This window comes from Corylus avellana, chromosome 4 (genome assembly GCF_965113065.1).
Source record: "Corylus avellana chromosome 4, dhCorAvel1.hap1.2, whole genome shotgun sequence".
Lineage (NCBI taxonomy): Eukaryota > Viridiplantae > Streptophyta > Magnoliopsida > Fagales > Betulaceae > Corylus > Corylus avellana.
Genome location: NC_142493.1, coordinates 2,523,192 through 2,542,519, shown reverse-complemented (window position 1 = coordinate 2,542,519; position 19,328 = coordinate 2,523,192). Strand labels below are relative to the sequence as shown.

General features: G+C 38.7%; 3 protein-coding genes across 4 annotated transcripts; 1 reads left to right on the top strand and 2 right to left on the bottom strand.

Moving 5' to 3' along the window:
- Positions 1 to 222: 222 nt before the first annotated feature.
- Positions 223 to 6,965, bottom strand: CER9 (RING/U-box superfamily protein). Of its 2 annotated transcripts, none has more exons than XM_059591640.2 (9): positions 6,527 to 6,965; positions 4,912 to 5,604; positions 3,427 to 4,194; positions 3,112 to 3,323; positions 2,634 to 2,999; positions 2,088 to 2,248; positions 1,830 to 1,993; positions 1,557 to 1,703; positions 223 to 1,175 (listed from the first exon to the last, which is right to left on the bottom strand). In XM_059591640.2, exons 1-9 carry the CDS (start codon positions 6,809 to 6,811, stop codon positions 657 to 659), a joined length of 3,315 nt encoding a protein of 1,104 aa, XP_059447623.2. In that variant the 5' UTR covers positions 6,812 to 6,965; the 3' UTR covers positions 223 to 656. The 2 variants fall into 2 exon arrangements, with proteins under 2 accessions (XP_059447623.2, XP_059447624.2); XM_059591641.2 differs by having other exon boundaries at positions 2,088 to 2,245.
- Positions 6,966 to 9,389: 2,424 nt separating this feature from the next.
- Positions 9,390 to 14,728, top strand: LOC132179025 (filament-like plant protein 7). Its single transcript, XM_059591637.2, has 6 exons — positions 9,390 to 9,602; positions 10,529 to 10,638; positions 10,793 to 10,940; positions 11,036 to 13,397; positions 13,495 to 13,552; positions 13,897 to 14,728. Exons 2-6 carry the CDS (start codon positions 10,540 to 10,542, stop codon positions 14,401 to 14,403), a joined length of 3,174 nt encoding a protein of 1,057 aa, XP_059447620.2. The 5' UTR covers positions 9,390 to 9,602; positions 10,529 to 10,539; the 3' UTR covers positions 14,404 to 14,728.
- A 253-nt stretch (positions 14,729 to 14,981) lies between these two features.
- Positions 14,982 to 19,119, bottom strand: LOC132179026 (wax ester synthase/diacylglycerol acyltransferase 11). The gene is made up of 6 exons (XM_059591638.2): positions 17,956 to 19,119; positions 16,485 to 16,557; positions 16,315 to 16,382; positions 15,959 to 16,171; positions 15,732 to 15,869; positions 14,982 to 15,609 (listed from the first exon to the last, which is right to left on the bottom strand). Exons 1-6 carry the CDS (start codon positions 18,712 to 18,714, stop codon positions 15,454 to 15,456), a joined length of 1,407 nt encoding a protein of 468 aa, XP_059447621.2. The 5' UTR covers positions 18,715 to 19,119; the 3' UTR covers positions 14,982 to 15,453.
- Between the last annotated feature and the right edge of the window lie 209 nt (positions 19,120 to 19,328).

The window sequence follows — 19,328 nt, the reverse complement described above, 5'->3', positions numbered from 1 at the left end:
AGGCTCATTGACATTAACATGCTGACACGAGTTAACAAAATCATGTTTCGTAAACTTCAACTCAGTAATTCATGTAATGTGGTACAACCCACTTGGGACAAGCCCTTAGCAGCAACCGTACTAGCTCACCCAAATGCCAACCATATGTTAGCAGACAATGCGGATTAAGAAACAAAATAGTGAGCAAAAAGGAAGAACAGAAGTAGAAGAGGCTCTTCAAGGGGAAGAAATCATCAGCAAAGAATCTGTTCTAGTTCTCATACTTTAAACTTGAAAGCCATATGCACTAATGTTAACAACTATGCTTTCAAGTTCCTAACAAGTTATTGGAATTTTGGAATCTAAAGCTCCCACACCCAAGAAACTCTCTCTCTCTCCCCCTCATGCGCGCACGCAGAAGAATCTGGCATGTGTGTCCAAACAAATACATATACATGTAGAGAGGGAGGGCGATTTTATGAACAAACGATATTTTTATCTGTTTTCTTCTAATAACTAATTTAACAAGTACACTATGCACAAACCGACAAAGAAACCCTAAACTTGACAGTGCATTTTGTGCACCCCAACAAAGGTGTGTATAAGTCCCGTGTACTTAGTGGTGTACAACATTCAATGCTTCAATAACAGCCTCAACAATGCGAAAACTACTTGCCTCATATGTTAAGCATAGCATCATATTGGTTAGCACGCCTCAGCCGCAACCCCACATCGACTTCTCGGTCATGTAGAATTAAACCAGTGCCCTGCAGATTAGAAGTTTGCGCTTCGGAGGAAGTCCCCACCTCATTGTGCTTCTCTTCGATGTCTTCCCCAAAGTTATGAAGCCTACGGCCAATCAGATAGCGATCATCACGTATGGAATTGTGAAGGTTGGTAAACCAGACATGGAATCTATTGGCACAGAAGCACAGCAGGCTGAAGCAGAGGCATCCCAGCCAGGCAAAACGATAGACTGCTGAGTTTACTTTTAATGGATACCCAAGTACAGGAAACACCCCTCTGGCTAAAACATAAGGCACGCATAAGGCTGTCAACAGCTTCATTATGATTGGGAACACAATCTCACGCAGCACCCAAAGACCTTGCAGCCGAGAGAAACCATCCTCTCTCACCCTCTCAAATTTTACCCGCCAAGTTTCATCCACCAGTGGCATCATGTGATCCAACATAACCTGTTCATGAACCATAATAAAACACACAAGAGAAAAATACTAAGTCCAGCCATTCAAATTATAACTGCAACCACCTACTCCATCCTAAAAACAAACTCCTATAAAATATGTAATGAAAAATTTAAACGCTAATATGTTCCTCGTCTACAAATGTAGAAGACTGCAATGCCTACCAATAAGTCTTCACAATTGTATCCCCCATTCTAACTTCATTTTAGTAATTCAATAGTAGTTATATTGGGCTAATAACTGCAACAGTGGTAGCATACATAAAGGGGCGGAAGAAATTGCAAATAGAAGCCGTACCAATTGAACAATTTATTTATCTATTTATTTTGATGATGTCAAGTTGAAACACACACAAACTGATATAACACTCACCAGTCTAGTCCAGATCTTAAGAAAGATGAGGCCCAATGCCCAATCCTGATACAAGAGGAAAACTGGGCTTTCATCCACAGGCACCCGCATTGGCACAATCACCAAAAGCTCAAATAGTAACCCAATCAACACTGGGATGACAAAAATCTGGAAAACGAGAATATGCAGAAGTTCAAATCATTTTGTAAACCTGACATAGATGACAAACAATAACCAGGTCCCAATAAAAACAAAACCTGAATTTAGTGAGAAAATAACCAAAATGGTTCTTACCCATATTGACAGGAGTGCAGAACTCTTAATAACAATCGCACACCACTTCCAGATTTGGTTAAACAAAACTGTAGCTCTCTTTGTTCTAATATGCTCAATGGAATATCTAGCACCAGCTACAGCAGTCCAAATTACATAGCTTCCAACTATAAAAGCATAAAGATCTAAGGAAAAATAGAATGACGACAAATTAGCCTTTCTCATCCCATAAGCATGAAGAACAAATAGTAGAAAACAAATTCAGTCAGACCATTTTACCATTACACTTGATGCCATGAGTCAATGGGAGAAGCGGAATTGTATTGAAGATAGCCCTTCCAAGTGAAATTGGTACAACTATCAAGGTAGAGTTGAAGATAAGTAGTGTCATCCAAGCCACCACCAACAACAGGACAATGCGAAGCACAAAGCCATACCTGCTAAAAGACAATTTGAGCAAATGTTAGATGGTAGCCAGAGATTCTAGAAGCAACAAACAAAAAATACATAAATAAATAAAGCACAATAACAACCAGTTGAACATGCGAAGAAGAAGGTAAGAAGTCATGGAGAAAACTCCATCTATGAGTGATATAAAATCACAAATTAAAGACAGCTTCACTCAACTCATAAATTTGTGGAATCAAGGGAGAAAGGGTGAACCTATAGTAGTCGGTTCAGGATTTAAGGTATAAACTTGTTATGATGAAAGTATTACTAAAGAAAAACAATTTCATGGCTAAGATTATGCAACAGATTGTTCACCCAGTGGCATAATTAAGGCCAACTTATGATATTAAAATTATGATGCATCCAAAAACTTACTCTGAATCAGATTGCTCATCACCATCATACTCCTCTGAAACATTTGAGTTCTCTGATGCAAGAATACTTCTGTTTTGATCATCAGCACCTGCAAGTGCCACCAGGGCCCGATCTTGTCCACCTAGTTGTACTGCCTGTAGTCTATCTTGCCTTCCTGGGTCCCCATTTCCGTTTTCCTGACCACCATTGTCTTCAGGTCTGGGCAATAAGAAATCTGTTAAACCAAGTGCCCAGCCAACTACTGTAAACCAATATCTGAGAAGGGATTTAATTGTTGTCCGCAATTTAAAGTGCTCAATGGCAAATGGAATGCAAATTTGAAAGAGGAGCATGTCAGCCGGAATTTCAGTAAATGGGTCAGACACCCTGCAATAAAAACATAAGCATCCAAAAGTTAGCACACAACGGTGACATATAACCATGGGAATGATACAAGTTTATTAAAACAGGTGCCACAAAATCTTTAAGACCAACTTACGATATATCAAGTGGAAAAATGGAGGGAGCCATCCGCATAGCAAGTTTAACTGGTAAGAAGACCAGCATCACAATCAAACTCCCATAAACAGCAACTGATAACAGAACCCTGCGAGCATGCTTGTGCACAGGGTCATCAATCAAATCACGGAATGGATTGTAGTTTGGATCAGCAGGATCTCGAAGAAAGTACAATACTCCATTACGCAAAACCTGACAATAGCAAACATAGAAAAATCTATCAGATCAATAACATAAAAGTATAAGTGGTTCAAAACAAATTGTGTCAATATGATATAATGGCAAAGAAAAATACCCCTCTAAGAAGGCTGACGAAAATGCTTATTTGTAGCATGTAGACAATTCCTACAACCCAATGAACCAATGAGCTGGCTAAAGGAGAAGCTGAGAAGAATAGAACTCTTTGAGCCATTGACTTCCCAAACATCCTTATAGTACAGACATCTAGCCACCATCCACACATCAGAGGAAACACCCCGAGTTCAATGACAAGAAGGAAAGCAACCTTTATCATAGTCATCAAATGCCTCATTGCTGCCAAAAACTGCCTGAAGAGAGATGGAATTGCCTCTGCTATAGAAGCAATACCATAGAACCTCCCCATAGTCAAAGGCTCACCCTTAGTGTACCGAATCAAGGCAACAATGCCAAGGTAAACAAAAACTAGAGAAAAAATAAACATATATCCGATAGCAAGAGTTGTAACATCAGAAAGCCGTGATGTTCCAATAGTTGCCCCTTTCAAGAGATCTGCCGAAAGTGGTGAACTAATGTTGTTTGAGGCTTCATTTAGACCACTAAAGTTACCCTTCAACATTTCTGCAACCTGGCCAAGCAGACCATTTTCTTGGCTTTCAGATGACAAATTTGTAACCGCAGTCAACGCATTCTTCAATGTAATATTTGCTAAGGATAGTGCTGTGTCTGTAAGTGGCATGACCGTTGACAGAACTGGACCACTAGCAGCGTAGAAAAGCCAAGATGCATAATAGAGTATAATCCGACCCAATGAGAAAGGCACAAAGATCACAACGCCAAGGAAAATCATATTGCTTGCCAGAACCTGCATAGGCGTAAGACCACTTGATAAACCAATCAAAACAGGAGCAAAACTTAACTTCAGTTTTCTTTTCTTTCCCTTTTCTGTTTCTTCTTCTTCCTCTTTTTTTTTTTCAATGGCAACAACACAGTAAGTTAGAACACATGATTTGCAGCATTATTATGTCAGGCAGCAGCAAGGATGAGAGAATTTCATCAGAAACATTTTAATTTTTTTATCACGAGGTTGGGAGGTGATGGGGGCAGTGCAGAGGAGTTGTGAGGGAGACGGAGAACATATACAGGCTTCATCCAGAAAATGGCTTATACTCCAACTAAATATAAGCCTCTTCAAGTATAATTTCCAGTTGACCATGAACAAGAAAACGTAGAGCACATTTTTTGGCAAAAAATTGTCACTGAAATAGAGCCTGAGTTCAAAAATCTAAGAACATACTCAGAAAAAAATATTAAGACAGCTCATAAATAGAGCAGCTTAATTCGTGCCTAATTCTAAAAAGAAGAAAAAATATATTATACAGCAAAATTAAAGTTGTAAGTCATGCTAACCAACAAAAATGTTAACAGACTTGCCAGCACATAAAATTCTCTCACAAAATTATGTCAAAAAGTAAGGAAGCTGCAAAAGAATGATTGATTGGGAAACCTAGTGGTAGAATAGGTAGTATAATAAGAATTGATTAAAACAAGAATAAAAACAGCAGAGAAGGAATAAACTTACAGTGAATGCATTTTCAACCAAATGAAAGACAGGGCCCTGCATGCCAACAAGCTCATCAAAAGGCACATCCTCGGCACCATCAGCATCATCCAAACCATCAAATATCTGTTCAACATGAGCTTCAAGACGAGCTGCCTGCATCTCCCACCGAGCAGCAACATTTTCTGCATTCCTCCTGATCATTTGACCTGCTCCGGCAATTCCCTGTGCTCCACCCACATCTTCACCATTTACATCACCCACGTTATTCCTATTAGCTTGTCCAGGAGGTCTTCTGGCAGCACGAGCACCATTTCTGTCTCCTTCGTCTTCTCTCTCAGGATCCTGACCTCCAAGCTCCCTTAAATGCCTGAAGTAATCCCTCAAAGAAGTGGCACCGAGAAAAATAAACACAATGCTAGCAGAAAGTAGGAACCCGTGTAGGCAATCAGTAAGGATAACTGTAGTGGATAAATGACTTAGGAATAATCTCTGGGCTTCACCAAAACTCCTCACGAAAGCCAACCGCCATATCCAGAATGTAATGAAAGGTATAATGAGGAGCCAGACAGAAAGAACAAACCCCAGACGCAAAAAGAATTGCAGAACATGGCAAGCTTTCATTCCCATCCCAACCACAAACTCCTGAAAAGGAAGCCTTGCCGGAGCATTCTCCGCATAAACAGGGGAGAAGGAAAACGCATGTTTGCAGACCTGTCATACATGAATTTCATTTAATAAAAAATAAAAATCCAAACAGAGAGTAACCATAGAGGGGGTGGGGGGGTGGGGTGGGCATGGTGAAATGCAAGCCAACATACAAAACCTACTCAAACAGATAATGAGAAACCTAAACCACCATTCTGCCTCACCTTGTAAGACAGCAAGAAATTTTTTATATCCATACGTACAGCATTGTTAGAGTCATCATCTTCATGATAAAACCAAAACTACATGCCGTTATACATATTAAAGACTAGTGCAACAACTATTTCATAGTTCCTACTTCCTAAAACAGCAAAAAATTATGATTTCAAAGTTATTTAAGTCTTTATTCCCTATAAGGTTCAGCGATCCATAAGTTGGAAAACAATATTCCAATCATTTCAAAAATATTGGTAACTACATTATTCCACAATAGCTATACGCTTATATCTAACTTAGAATCTGATCACAACAAAAAGCTATTAAAAATACACTTTAGCTCTGCTTAGTTCCCAAATCGAATAAGACGAGCAAACTCTCGAAATGGCCTCTCTATCTTCGTCATTTTCATTTCCCTTTTAAATTAGCCTCAATTTCTTCCTCTAACAAGACAAAGGCCGTGATTCATAGCTCTGCAAAGCCTCTCACAGCTTAATTTCACCAACAAGTCACACCGAATCTTCACACAAACTAAAATCATCATCTACCAAACCTACACCCTATCGCTCCACAAGAAGCCTAAATCACAAAATTAACATATTCAAATATTAAAAATAAAAACAAAAGACAAGAAACCCTACTAAACCTTCTCTTTATCGATTAAACCACCAATATTAATACATAAAAACGCCAATATTAACAAAATTCCAACAAAAATAACCAAGACAATTCAAATTAACGAAGTTCAAGCCGATCAGAGAGAGAGACAAACCTCGCACTGGCGAGCGTTGCTGTGATTGAGCCACTGCAAAAGGCAATCCTGGTGCACGTACTTGATGCTCCCACTACACGCGCACGGGTATCGAAGCGGGTTCTCTCTGTCGCCTGGGTTCCGGCAGATCCGGCACACGTCCTCCTCCTCCTCCTCCTCCTCATACTTCGCCGCCGCTTCTCGCTCCTTCACACCTCGAGGCGACGACGACGCATAGGAAGACGACGAAGCCGACGATGACGACGACACCGCTTTGACGCTATCACCGTCGGGTGCGATCTCCATGTAGACGGGTGCGGGCCGGCGAGTCGGGTTGACTCGGTGAGTTCAGAAAAGGTCCGAGTCGGTTTCGGCTATTCGATCCTGGTGATTTTGTGAGCAGCGAAGGAGACTGGGGATTCGAAAGATGGGGCTTTTTATTTGCGTTCCGAGTTTGCCCCTGGTTGTTTGGGGATATCTGAGGCTTGTGTACCGGTGGATTTGGGTTTATTACGGGGATGTCGGTTACTCCGCCCACGAAGTATCTGATGACGTGGCTGGACCGTACTAAAACGCACAAATTGAGGGTTTTTGTGAGGGATCAGTGACTCGGGTGAAATTGAGATAATTTAGGATCAAGATCAAGGTTTTGTTTTATTATATTTTAGGGTAAAGTTAAACGCAACGCCGGCGTCCATGCCATTTTTTTTTTTTTAATATTAAAAAAAAAAAAAAAATTATCTAGCGTGCTGTAAATCACGACCCTATATTTTAGGGTTAAATTTCTTTTTGGGTACCAGAAGTTAGGGCCAAAATCTACGAGCTTACTCAGTTTCAAAAAGTGACACATGTAGTACTTCTAGTAAACCTAAATACTAATTTGGTACTTTCATTTAAGTTCTGTCCAATTTTTTAACAAAACTTCACGTCACAACGCATTAAAACACGACAATTGTCCCTTGAAAAACAACTCAACATATCCTATGACATTTTTTTTTTTTTTTTGGGTTTTTACAAACCACATTTTCGTTCTTTCTCATATATGTTGTTGAGTCGTAAACTATTCATTTTGGATGAATAATTCAGACTTAAGCCCTTATTTGCCTTTTTTTTTATTGTTCATGAATCAACATCAAAATATTTTTACTTTTTCACTTTTTATCTCACATCATTTATTTTTTATTTAATAAAAAAAATAACTATAAAACAAAACTGTTTTACTTTTTAATACAAAAAAAATTTAAAACTTTATACCGCGTAAATTATTTTCAGCTAAAAAAATATTTTACCTAATTCTGCATTTGCATGGGATACCCATCTTGAGAAAAAAGCTGGTTCCTTCCCATAGTTGAGAAAATTTCTACCAACCCAGCTGACTTTTCTATGTTTAATGAGGTCCGATTTTGAAAGGTATTTTCGGTTACTTTTCTTCGTTTGACCAAACAGTCCGTTGGTGGGTGTTTCTGTTCAATTTTTTCTTGCCCGTTGAAGAAGGCATGGCCTTTTTGGTAGTCAGTAATTCCAGCTGAAAACAATGAAGCCAGATGCTGTGGATCGTCTCACGATTCTAATGATTATGGTTCTATAACTTATATTATATGTAGGTAAAAAAAAAATAATTACCACCCCCCATATAATATATTTGTCCACTTTTTCCAAAGTAAATTTCAAAAGCCAAAAACTTTGAAAATTGAGAACGGTGAAAGTTGGGCATGCCATGAAGTGCACAACGAACTTGTATTACTTTATGTTGACAAACAAATACGACAGGTGTTTGATTTACTTCACACTTTATCCAATGCTGAGAGAAGATTAAAGCGTTAAGAGAGCAAAAGCTAATATAAGAAACTTAGCTATACTATTGGAGATGCTCTTAATTATCTAATTATGAATTTTAATTCATTTTTTTTTTGATTATAAGTACTTCTATTAATAAATTTGAACACCCTTTTTTTTTTTTTTTTTTTATAAAAACACTTTCAAACTACCATTTGTGACACTTAACGCCCTCAAATTATCATTTTATTGCACTTTATTTATACCTTCGGTTAGATTATGGTGTTAAAAAGGGAGGAAAAGCCGTGCATGCACGTGACTTGCACATATAAATTTTTTTAACTTAAAATGTTTAAATTTCCCTTTCATCACCAAATTACTATAAAAATGTGAACAATGACATACAAATAATTTAGATATTTTAAGTAAAAAAAAAAAAAAAAATGTACACAAGTGATTCATGTGTGCAACTTTTCGTCCGTTTTAAGGTCAAAGTGTAATTAAATAGTGTAAAAATGTGGTAGAATGGTAGTATGAAGAATCAAAGTAATACAAATGTGTAACTAGAAGACATTTCTTAGGAATATCAATTTGAGGTTAAATATAATTTCCACTTGTTTACTAGGATTTCCTTCGCCTTTATAATCGTGCAGATAATTGTGAGCAATTCTCGATAAAATCGGCCTATAAAAAAAAGTGTAGGATTGTATGAAAACCTGTTCGGACAAATAAACACCTTTAAAAGCCTTTGGCAATTACAAATTACAATGGGGCAGCCAATCCCCCACTCCCCATCCATAATGATACGTAAAAGAATTGTGAATATGAGTGGCAAAAAATGATTCAACGCCATGGCTATCAATGTCATGAGGTACCCACAGACCACAGGGAGGGCATGCCCCCACCTCAATCAAAACCAAGACTTAAATATATCACCCACTTTCTCTTTTACTCCCTCTCTTTCTCCTCTTTTGTCACCGTTTTGTCTCTTTATGACCCCTTGTGCTTTTGGCCGCATCGTCTTTGATCCTTTTTCTTTTTTCTATTTTCTACGTGACATATCTTAGTGGGTCTCTCTCTCTCTCTCTCTCTCTCTCTCTCTCTCTCTCATTATGCCCAGGTGGGTGTCGGTGGAGAGCAAGCATCCTATGATGTTTTTTCCTTATTCTCTTTCACTTTCATTTCCAAACGTTGAACTTTCTTTTTTGGTGCGTTCATGCTTCTCTCTCTCTGATCCCTCTCTTTTTGGTTTCTGATAAGAGTATATAGTGGTGGATGATCCTTCAACTGATAAGCATCTCTGGGGGCTACACTTGACCAGGTGAGAGCTGCTACAGCTTGATGAAAACTCACATGCACTACCCATTTCTGTATTATCTTTAATTTTCAAGTTTTCTTTCTTCTTCTTTTTTTTTTTTTTTTTTTTTTTTTCCCCTTTTATGGCAGCTTACATTAGTGCTTGCATGTTGCATTTTAACCATTCTTTTTAGTTCTAGTGATTTTGAGTTCAACTGTGAGATCATTCATGTAATTGCCTTTGTAATAATTTGATGGTAATGGCCTGATGACTCTTGTTTTTTTGGTAATTTTTTTCTGAGAATATTTTCATCCAGGCAGTCATATCCTTAACAGCCTGACTTTGTTCATTGTTTGTGAGGCTTAGTAAGAAACTTAGAGTTAATTTTTTTTTTTTTTTTGTTAAAGTAATAATTAAATAATTAAATTTATCATTTTTATCTGTTTAAGTTCTTGGTATAAGTAGTAATTTAACAAGAACCTATCCCCCATTTCAATTAGAATCGGTGAATTATCAAGTCACCATAACTTGGGGTTTTTTTTTTTTTTTTTTCAATTAATATTTAGGCAAAGTTATGAATAATTTACTGAAAAGTCTCATCTTGCAATAAAAATTAGTATTTACTTGTGGATGAGGATTTTTACTGAATTGTTTAGTTTTGCTCACTGATGAAAAAGGATTTTTCCTAATCAAGTTATTGGTAGTTAAGTTGAAATTATGTCACCTTTCAAAGGACCCTTATTGCAATTATCAGTAACTGTATGTTTCTAATAGTGGAAGGCTAAAGTTTGATTAGTAAAGCATTGATCTTTGTGACAAAGTACACTGGTCGTTGAAAGAGCTGAATGTTTCAACTACCAAAAGCTGTCACTTCTGTTTCTTAGTTATATTCTTGTTGATAGATGGTTTTTGTATATCTGAATTGAGCCCCCCCTCCCTTTCTTGAACAGCAACTGAAATCATGGACCATAAGTCATGGCTTTGGAGGAAAAGATCTTCAGAGAAGACAATTGTTGCAGCTGAAAAAGTTGTTGTTCCCTTAGGAAGATCTGAAGAAGAGGTAATGGCGGCTTCTCTTAATCATCTACTTCATTTTCTTATTTGCAACTTCCTTTCATGAATCTCCATGTGAGCACCTCATAGTGCATGGCCTTTTAATTTGTCACAGAGAACGTTAAATGTGATTAATGTATGAACTATATTTCATTTATTAGATACGTACACTTCCAAAACAGAATGAAGAAGGACCAGAGAGATCTGTGAAAAATCTGAATGAGAAGTTAGCCTCAGTCCTCCTTGATTGTCATGCTAAAGACAACCTTGTGACAAAACATGCGATAAGGGCCCAAGAAGCCGATAAAGGTGATTCACTAGTATCTGCAAATGATCCTTAACTAATCCTTCTTTGATGCTCACTTTGGCTTTCTGCTGACTCAATAAACAAAATCCGCTTTTAGGTTTGGAGAAAGCAGAAGCAGTATGCCAGAAACAAGAACCGAATGATGAAGCTTTGAGACAGGGAACAGTTGCAAATGAACAACTAGCTTGTTCAGATGCTGCACTGAAGGAATGTATGCAGCAGTTATGCTCTGTTCGAGAAGAGCAGGAGCAAAGAATACGTGACGCCATCATCAAAACATCAAGAGAATATGAGAAGGCACAGAGGAAATTGGAGGAGAAGTTGGAGGAGAGAAGTAAACAGCTCACAAACTTAGCTGTTGAGAATACTCATCTAAGTAAGGCCCTTCTAACCAAAGAAAAAGTTATTGAAGATCTACAGAAACAGAAATCTCAGACAGACGCAGAATTCAATGTGCTAATGTCTAGATTAGATTCTGTGGAAAAGGAAAACACGTATCTAAAGTATGAGTTTCATATACTTGAGAAGGAGCTTGAGATTCGAAATGAGGAGATTGAATATAACCGTCGATCTGCTGATGCAGCACACAAGCAACATCTGGAAAGTGTGAAGAAAACCACAAAGTTGGAAGCAGAATGTCAAAGACTCCGGCTCCTCATGCAAAAACGGCTTCCAGGTACTGCTGCTATGGCAAATATGAAGAGTGAATTTGATATGCTGGGAAGGAATCACACAGATATGAGAAGAAGAAAGCAGAATCCTACAAGAGATCTGATTGTCCGAGAAGCTATAAAAGAAGCGTCTCCCGAAATTCCCAATAAGAAGATCAGTTTCATGATTGAGCGATTACGTGATGTGGAAGAAGAAAACAAGGCTCTAAAAGAAAGTATAACCAAGAAGAGCACTGAACTCCATTCTTCAAGAATCATGTATGCTCGAACAGCTTCCAGATTATCACAGACTGAAGCTCATGTTAGAGAGCTTTCTAAATGTCAAAAATCCATGGAGTTGACCAGGTATAGTCCTATATCAAGTGAACTTTCTCTATTTGCAGGTTCTGAAATCGGTAGTGATGATGGGATTAGTTCTTCTGGATCTTGGGCTACTGCTCTAATTTCAGAATTGGAACACTGCCGAAATGCGAAAATAAAAAATCCACTGGCATATAAAGCAATTGAAGCTTCAGACATGAGTTTTATGGATGATTTTGCTGAGATGGAGAAACTGGCAATAGTTTCTGTGGATACACCTAGGAGTGGGTGTTACCCCTATTGGAATGCTAAGGATCTTAGTCCAGTTTCAGGTCATTCTGGTTGGAGCGATAGTAAACAGGAAATGCAATTGAAAACAGAACCAACTGACAAAAATTTTGACTGGCTTCAGGTTGTTTTAAAAGCAATGCTGGAGCAAAAGCGTATTTCAAAACGAAGTTTACATGAACTTTTTGAGGATATCAAAATTGCTTTGGGTTATCTAAACCATCCAACTACACACGAAGCCGAGACAACTGCAATCCCAAGGCATCCTGGAGTGTCTGATCTGCTCAATGCTAGTGGTTATATCACTTTGAAATCTCCAAACACATCTCCACTTGTAAATTCCTCAAATGGAGCTTCTTCCATCGACACCTCAGTGAAAGAAAAGGGCAGCCAATGTAACCCGTCTAACCTGAGTAAGTCAATCCATAAAATTATCAGGCTGATTGATGGAATCAATCCAAGATCTTCATTCAGTAGTAATACTCCAGAAGATTGGTCTAAGTGGGATCAAAATTCCAAACCATTCCCTCCATCAACATCAGCAGACTACTTTGTCCGTGTTTTCCAATGGAAAAGTTCGGAGCTAAGTGCTGTTCTACAACAATTTGTTTGTACTTGTACTGATCTATTAAATGGAAAAGCTGGTCTTGAAAAGTTTGTGATGGAACTGATGTTTTCTTTAGACTGGATTATTAATAATCATGTGAGCCTTAAAGATGCTTCAAACGCAAGAAATAAGATCAAGAAGCATTTTGGTTGGATGGAATCCCAAACAGAAAATGAACCTGGAGTTTTGCTCCAAATGGAGGAGGTTCGGTGTAAAGTGCAAGAAGAAAACAGCAGATTAAAAGACGAATTGAAGAATGAGGAAGCTGCAAAGAAAGATATGGAAGCTAGATTACGGTCAGCAACTGATAAGATTGAGGTGTTAATGACACAACTTCGAGAATCAGAACAAAGCATTGGAAACTTACAAGCAGAACTGGAAACTTTAAAAGAATCAAAGGTGGTGATTGAAGATCAGATTGAAAATCAGAAGTTGATAAATGAAGATCTCGATACTCAGCTTAATGTTGCCAGAGCTAAAATGAATGAAGTCTTCCAGAAGTTCTCCTCTTTGGAAGTTGAATTGGAAGATAAAAATAACAGCTGTGAAGACTTAGAGGCAACATGTCTTGAGCTTCAACTCCAGCTAGAAAGGTAACCACTGATTTCTTACTTCTTTCTTCTTTGCAGACCAAACAAAAAATTTCCTTTATTAATAAGAGAATTCTGATTTCTGAAATGTAACTCACAGTGTTGCAAAGGAAACTCCGAAGTACAGTATGAATCAACAGGGAAAGCAATCCCAAAATGTAAGTTATTGACATCTTGTTGCGTTAAAAACAGATCCATGTGTATACTGTACAAAACTCTGTATTGAGCTGAAACTAGGTATTATGTTTCATGAATTGAATTATTTAGTACTATAAACTGATCATATACAATAATCTGGGTTTTAAATAACAGATATTATTGTTAAAATCAGCTAGTAAAGAGTTATTACATTGAAATATATGATACGTGAATCATCTCGTTTATGTAGTGGTTTTGTTTTAGATGGAGTTCAATCTCTTGCAAATTATCGACACTCAAATGCAATCGTATGAGAGAAAATTACTATATTGTATCATATTAAAGTTGTTTATCAAACTCTCAGGGTTGGGAGATCACAACAGCTTCCATAAAGTTGGCAGAGTGCCAAGAAACCATCCTACACCTGGGAAAACAGCTGAAGGCTCTAGCTTCACCAAGGGAATCGGCACTGTTTGACAAGGTTTTCTGTAACACCAGCACCGGTGCTCCGACCACTGATAATGAAAAATTGAACAAGCGTTCCTCCCTACGTGATCGAATGATAGCTGAGGATGATACTAAGGCAGAGATTCTCAAGTCTCTCAAAATTAAAGAAACTACAAGCACTGCAGATACACAGAAACAACTTGTTCTTCATTCTGATAGCTATAATGCTTCTTGTGCTCTTAATGCCCTTGTACATACTCCAGAAGCATATCTTGGGTCGAGGCACAAAGAAGGTAACAATGCAGGCGGTGCATTATCGATCGTCCCAAGTAAGAAACAGGGAAGATTTGGTTTGCTAAGGAAGCTATTGCTGAGAAGGAAGAAAGGAAGCGGCAGGAGATCTCGATCCCCTGTCGAGACATGAGAAAAAAAAGGCAAATAGCCCAAGCTGGAAAAACTGCCTTAAGCAACAACTCTTCCCAGTAATGCAATACAACCAGCAGCTTTCACAGCTATTGTTGATATTAATGGAATTTGACTGTTCCCTCTTGATGAAAAGAGAAAGTGAAAGTTTGGGCTTCTTTATTCATTTTTCTTGTTTTCCAATCAGAGCAAAGAGAGGGGGATTTGTTTTGCTGTAAGTGTTGCTGTTGATGATGTACATATCTCTTGGTTTGAAGACAGTCAAGTTGAGAATGATGATATTGACAAGAAATGCTTTTTATGCTTAAAATATCTTTAGTTTGATATGTATGAGGTATTCTTGTCATGGTGCCAGGCACTGCAGTCAAAGAAGAAACCTTGTGTAGCTGATATTTGTGAGATCATGCAAAGATTTTCAATGCGGTTCATGCATTTGCACTGTTTCAGGCATCTTAAAAGTCCCATTTCATATCAATGTCTATTGGTATCATGTTGATTAGAATGTGTAGATGCTATACCAATTCCCATTGGGCTTGTTTTGTCGCATCACCAATGGACATCTACTTTCACAACTTCCCGTCACGAAACCCTTCAAGCCTACTTTGAGGAGGATTGGGTTGCCTGCCTAGATAACTACAAATTTACTGGAGGTTTCTTACAAAGAACATTTACAATTTCCCAAAAGCATCAAGAAATCTATACATGGAAGTTTATAGTTCAACTCCTAAAGTAATTGGTTCTACAATCAAATCAGCCATCTTTTGTTCCTATAATAATTTCTGTTTGGAAATTTGACAAAAAATTTCTTGTGTATTCGGTCCTTGTAAATTTATTACCATATAACAAATGGATTCGGATTCCTTAACAATCCGGGCAACAAATGTAATAGAGTTTTTATAGGGCTAACCTGCCTAAGCAAGTGGGTGGACAATCCAAAACTTGCTTGAGTAGGTGAGCCCTATATTAGCTTTCTCACATTTATTGTCCGAATTGCTAGCAATTTGAATACCAAAACTACTACAGATCTCTATCCATAACAAACAGGTTTCTCCTAGATTTTGTTTGTGGCCACAGCCGCTTCCTTCATTTCAAGCAAGGCCTCTTCAAAGCACTGAGCAAGAAATTCTGGGTCAGGAATGATATTTTTGGCCACCAAAATTTGCATGTCAGCTCTTCCTGCATAGCTCACCATGTGCATTGTGAGTGCCTGCATAACCAACCAGCAAGATATCACCAAAGTTATTTACACACAATGATCATTTACCTTATAATATCCCTATAAAACTTAGGATTTCAATCAGGAAACTAAATAGGGTTCAGAGGCTGTACATGGGGCAGGCTCGACGAATTCACCCTCAAGTAAGTTATCGGGTTGACTCCAACTACGAGTTTCTCTTGTGGACCCAATACGTTAGAGATTGTAAAGCTGGTATTACAAACAATCTGGTAGTTAAGAAATCCAGCAGCCTACAGCATAAAAGAAAGAGTTGTTCATATTAAATAAGCCATGTCAGTTTCTTTTTCCCAACACAGTATTGCTTAATTTAAGTATCTACCTTTGATCCCAAGTAGGTCATTACAAAATGCCCAATTTCGTAAGAGAAATGAGCCTCTAAAGAATGTTTCTTCTGATCAATCATCACCTTAGCTCTCTTCAGATACTGTAGAGGATCAGAACCACTTTTATGGTAATAAACAGGTAGGAGCATCATGCCAAATTTGTTACCCCACCGTGATCCTGAATTGTCTTTCATCAAATCTGATAGATCCTGATCAGTACCAGAAATTTTCCATCCAATCCAGAAGTTTGAATTTCAATGATGTCTTAAAAAGTAAATAAAAAAAATTAAATGATGAAGAATACACAAATAGACAATAGCACAAGCAAACCAAAAAGAAGGCCATAACTGACCTGCAATCCAGATTGCGCTCTTAAATTAACCATGGCCACCCCTGTCAATTGAAGCCCTTCTTGCAGAGCTAACAGTGACAATCAAACTTAATACTGTTATGATAATTAGTTGTCACTGATGTATGATTGAAATGTAGAAGTACAGCACTAGTTATATAAATTGTTTTTACCATTTGGGCTTCGGTGAGCAAGATATCTTGATAATCCTGATGATATCACCCCAAAGAGAACGTCATTAATGGTCTGCATGATGAGATGAGATGAAATCCAGAAAGTATGAGTCCTCACAAGTTATGTTTCAAACTTTCATTATGGAAACTACACACTGCCATCCAACAAGGGGAATTTAGGGTATTAGTTGCCGACTCAATAAAACCAAAAAAATAAAAAATAAAAAAGGAAAATAAATATACCAAGAAATCTCAAAAAAACCAGAAGAAAGGGGGGGGGGGGGGGGGGAGGAGACATGTTAAATGCATTTATTATGCTGTCAAGCAATAACATCTTCAGTCATGCTATAGGTAACAAACTAACAATGCTCACAACCTCCTTTGAGGAAACTACCTGAAAGGAGACTAATTATATTTCTGAGCAGAAATATCGTGCAAACCAAGTTGCAGCCTTTGCAACCCCTTAGCATGCCCCTCGTGTGACTGCAATTTTAGGAAAATGGTGATGCTAGGAATGCAGCCATTTAAGAGTAAGAGGATGTAACTATTGACATTAATCTCATTTGCACTACCCCTTTTCTAACTTTCCATTCTCACATCAACCATATGCAGAGTCGAAGAAAAGGCTGCAATTGCAGACCATGACATCTGCATACCAGGATGACAAACAATTTTATTCTAAAGTCAGCCTAATGCACTTTTATGCTACATGTACACAAATCAGAGACCTAGCATTTTAAATAAGTAACTCCGCTAGTGTATGAATTGGAATTTCTAAATTCACTTCCATCTAGCATCTACACAAATCACTGTGCTATAATTCCAAGTCAAATGTTTAGTCAAGTTTCAAGAGAAGTGAGTATTTTGGAGTTTCAAAAATCATGAGCTTAATGCACATAATGGACAATGAGCACTAAAAGCAATAATTAACCAATCCAAAATAACTAATTTTTAATAAGCTATTTTAGCAAGGGAGCTGGCATACTTGGTCGCCAATCCTAATGTGTCTGTAGATGTGCTCGAGGGGCCTTTCGCTGTTTTGAATCTGCTCAGGTTCATTTTTTCATGTCACCCTTAGCGGTTGAAGAAGGTGAGTTTTGACAAAGTATATTTGAGCTACTTTTGGACAATTAGAGTACTAAAGGTCTTCCCTCTTTTGGTTTTGATTGGTGTGAGTTTCTTGAATTTGGTGCTTGTGTGGTGATTTTGCTGCTGTGTATACTGAATTTTGATGATTTCTGGTGCTGTTCTTAAGCATTTTCAGGTTCCAACCAAACATTTGAAAATGTTATTGATACCATTTTTATGTTTGCAACCAAACAACTTAAAATAGCCAGTTTTTCTTAAAATATTTTCCAACAAAGAACCATTTTCCACCTAAACAAACTGGCCCAATAAGTGAAATAAAAACACACGCGACAACAGCTGTTAGCATAAGTTTCTAACTAATAATCATAACCTAAACACTTACCGCACCAGGAACAGCCTTCTTGACCACCTTCATGTCCTCGAGCCAAAAGCTGGCCGTGGCCAGCATCCTCGGCCAGAGCTCCACCCCCGCCCCACCGCTTATCGCCGTTTCCTTGTCCCGAACCCACAAAGCCCTCAACACAAACTCGACCACAAACACCAAAGTGAACCAACCCATCATCAGAAACCCCCGCAAAAGCTTCACCCACTGCCACCAACCCCTCCTGTTCCCTCCCTCGCTGTTCCTCTGGCTCCCAACAGACCCTATCCTGGGCAGCGCGTCCACATCGTCCTCCCTCCTGCAGCACGCCAAGAGCATCGACATCAGCGAGACCCCATCTCCCAACGCGTGGTGAACTCGGAAGATCAAGCACTTGTGGGCCAGCAAGAGGTGGATCTCCCACAAAGGCTTGTCGTAGCTGAGCCCCGGGCTGGTCGACATGTCGGCCAAGTACTGGTTCACCACCAACTCCTCGTCGTTCAGGGTGGACACGGGACGGTCCAGGACGATGAAATGGCTGTCCAGATCGATGTGGGTCCGGCGCCAGCGCTCTCGGCCGCTGGTGTCGCGGACCATGAGGCTGCAGAACCTGGGGTGAGACAGCATGACCGAGCTGCGCACCTGGGACTTCACGGACTCCACGTCGATTGGGTGCTTCAACCCCATGGCGCAGTGTATTACTTGGTTCATTTCGGGTCGGACGAAGAGCCTGCCTGCCGGCGTTAGAGGCTCGTCGGTTTCGTTTCCCGGCGAACCCATTAGAGAGAGAAGTGTTTGTGTGTGGCCTGAGTGAGCGAGAGAGTTGGGTTTGGGACACAAGAAAGATCGGTTGTCGGGTTACGTATTCACAAGTGGACACTTTGAATATTTCTAACACAGCAGAATGTAATTGTTTCCAAGTAGAAGTATTCAGTACAAATTGCTTGAAACAATTACATTAAAAACACAAAAAAACAAAGGATTCTTTTTCACGGCACCACGTGAAAATCAAAGAAAAACAAAAAAACAAAAAACAAAAAAACTATCAAATTCCTGATCACTGGACCACATGAAACCAATCAAACAAACCAAGAAATCCAGTTCACGGCACCGTCTACTTGAAGCAAAGAAAAAGAGTAACCCCGACAAAATATGGTCATGACATAATGGCAAACTTGTGACTCTCACTCGCTCAGCATTTATTTTGCTGCCCAACGATCTTCCTGTCCATTTCAATTGATGTTCGTGGCTTAGAGGCTCATTAATATCCCAAATGGTAACACCAACATACAACTTTCAAAATTACAAGCGACTCCATTGCCGTACCACTTCCAACTTCCTCTCTTTACAAATCACTCCTAAATTATTTTGTCAAACGTAATCAAATTAGGACC

Bases quoted from the DNA above. Each gene is read 5' to 3' on its own strand.
- CER9 (XM_059591640.2), bottom strand. From the start codon at position 6,811: ATGGAGATCGCACCCGACGGTGATAGCGTCAAAGCGGTGTCGTCGTCA. The intron at 4,195-4,911 runs GTAAGTTTATTC...ACGCCTATGCAG, and splicing joins TGGTTGAAAATGCATTCACT to GTTCTGGCAAGCAATATGAT. The intron at 3,000-3,111 runs GTAAGTTGGTCT...TTTTTATTGCAG, and splicing joins ATTTTTCCACTTGATATATC to GGTGTCTGACCCATTTACTG.
- LOC132179025 (XM_059591637.2), top strand. From the start codon at position 10,540: ATGGACCATAAGTCATGGCTTTGGAGGAAAAGATCTTCAGAGAAGACA. The intron at 10,639-10,792 runs GTAATGGCGGCT...TTCATTTATTAG, and splicing joins TAGGAAGATCTGAAGAAGAG to ATACGTACACTTCCAAAACA. The intron at 13,553-13,896 runs GTAAGTTATTGA...TCAAACTCTCAG, and splicing joins AGGGAAAGCAATCCCAAAAT to GGTTGGGAGATCACAACAGC.
- LOC132179026 (XM_059591638.2), bottom strand. From the start codon at position 18,714: ATGGGTTCGCCGGGAAACGAAACCGACGAGCCTCTAACGCCGGCAGGC. The intron at 16,558-17,955 runs GTAAGTGTTTAG...CTCATCATGCAG, and splicing joins AGAAGGCTGTTCCTGGTGCG to ACCATTAATGACGTTCTCTT. The intron at 16,383-16,484 runs GTAAAAACAATT...TGTCACTGTTAG, and splicing joins TGCTCACCGAAGCCCAAATG to CTCTGCAAGAAGGGCTTCAA.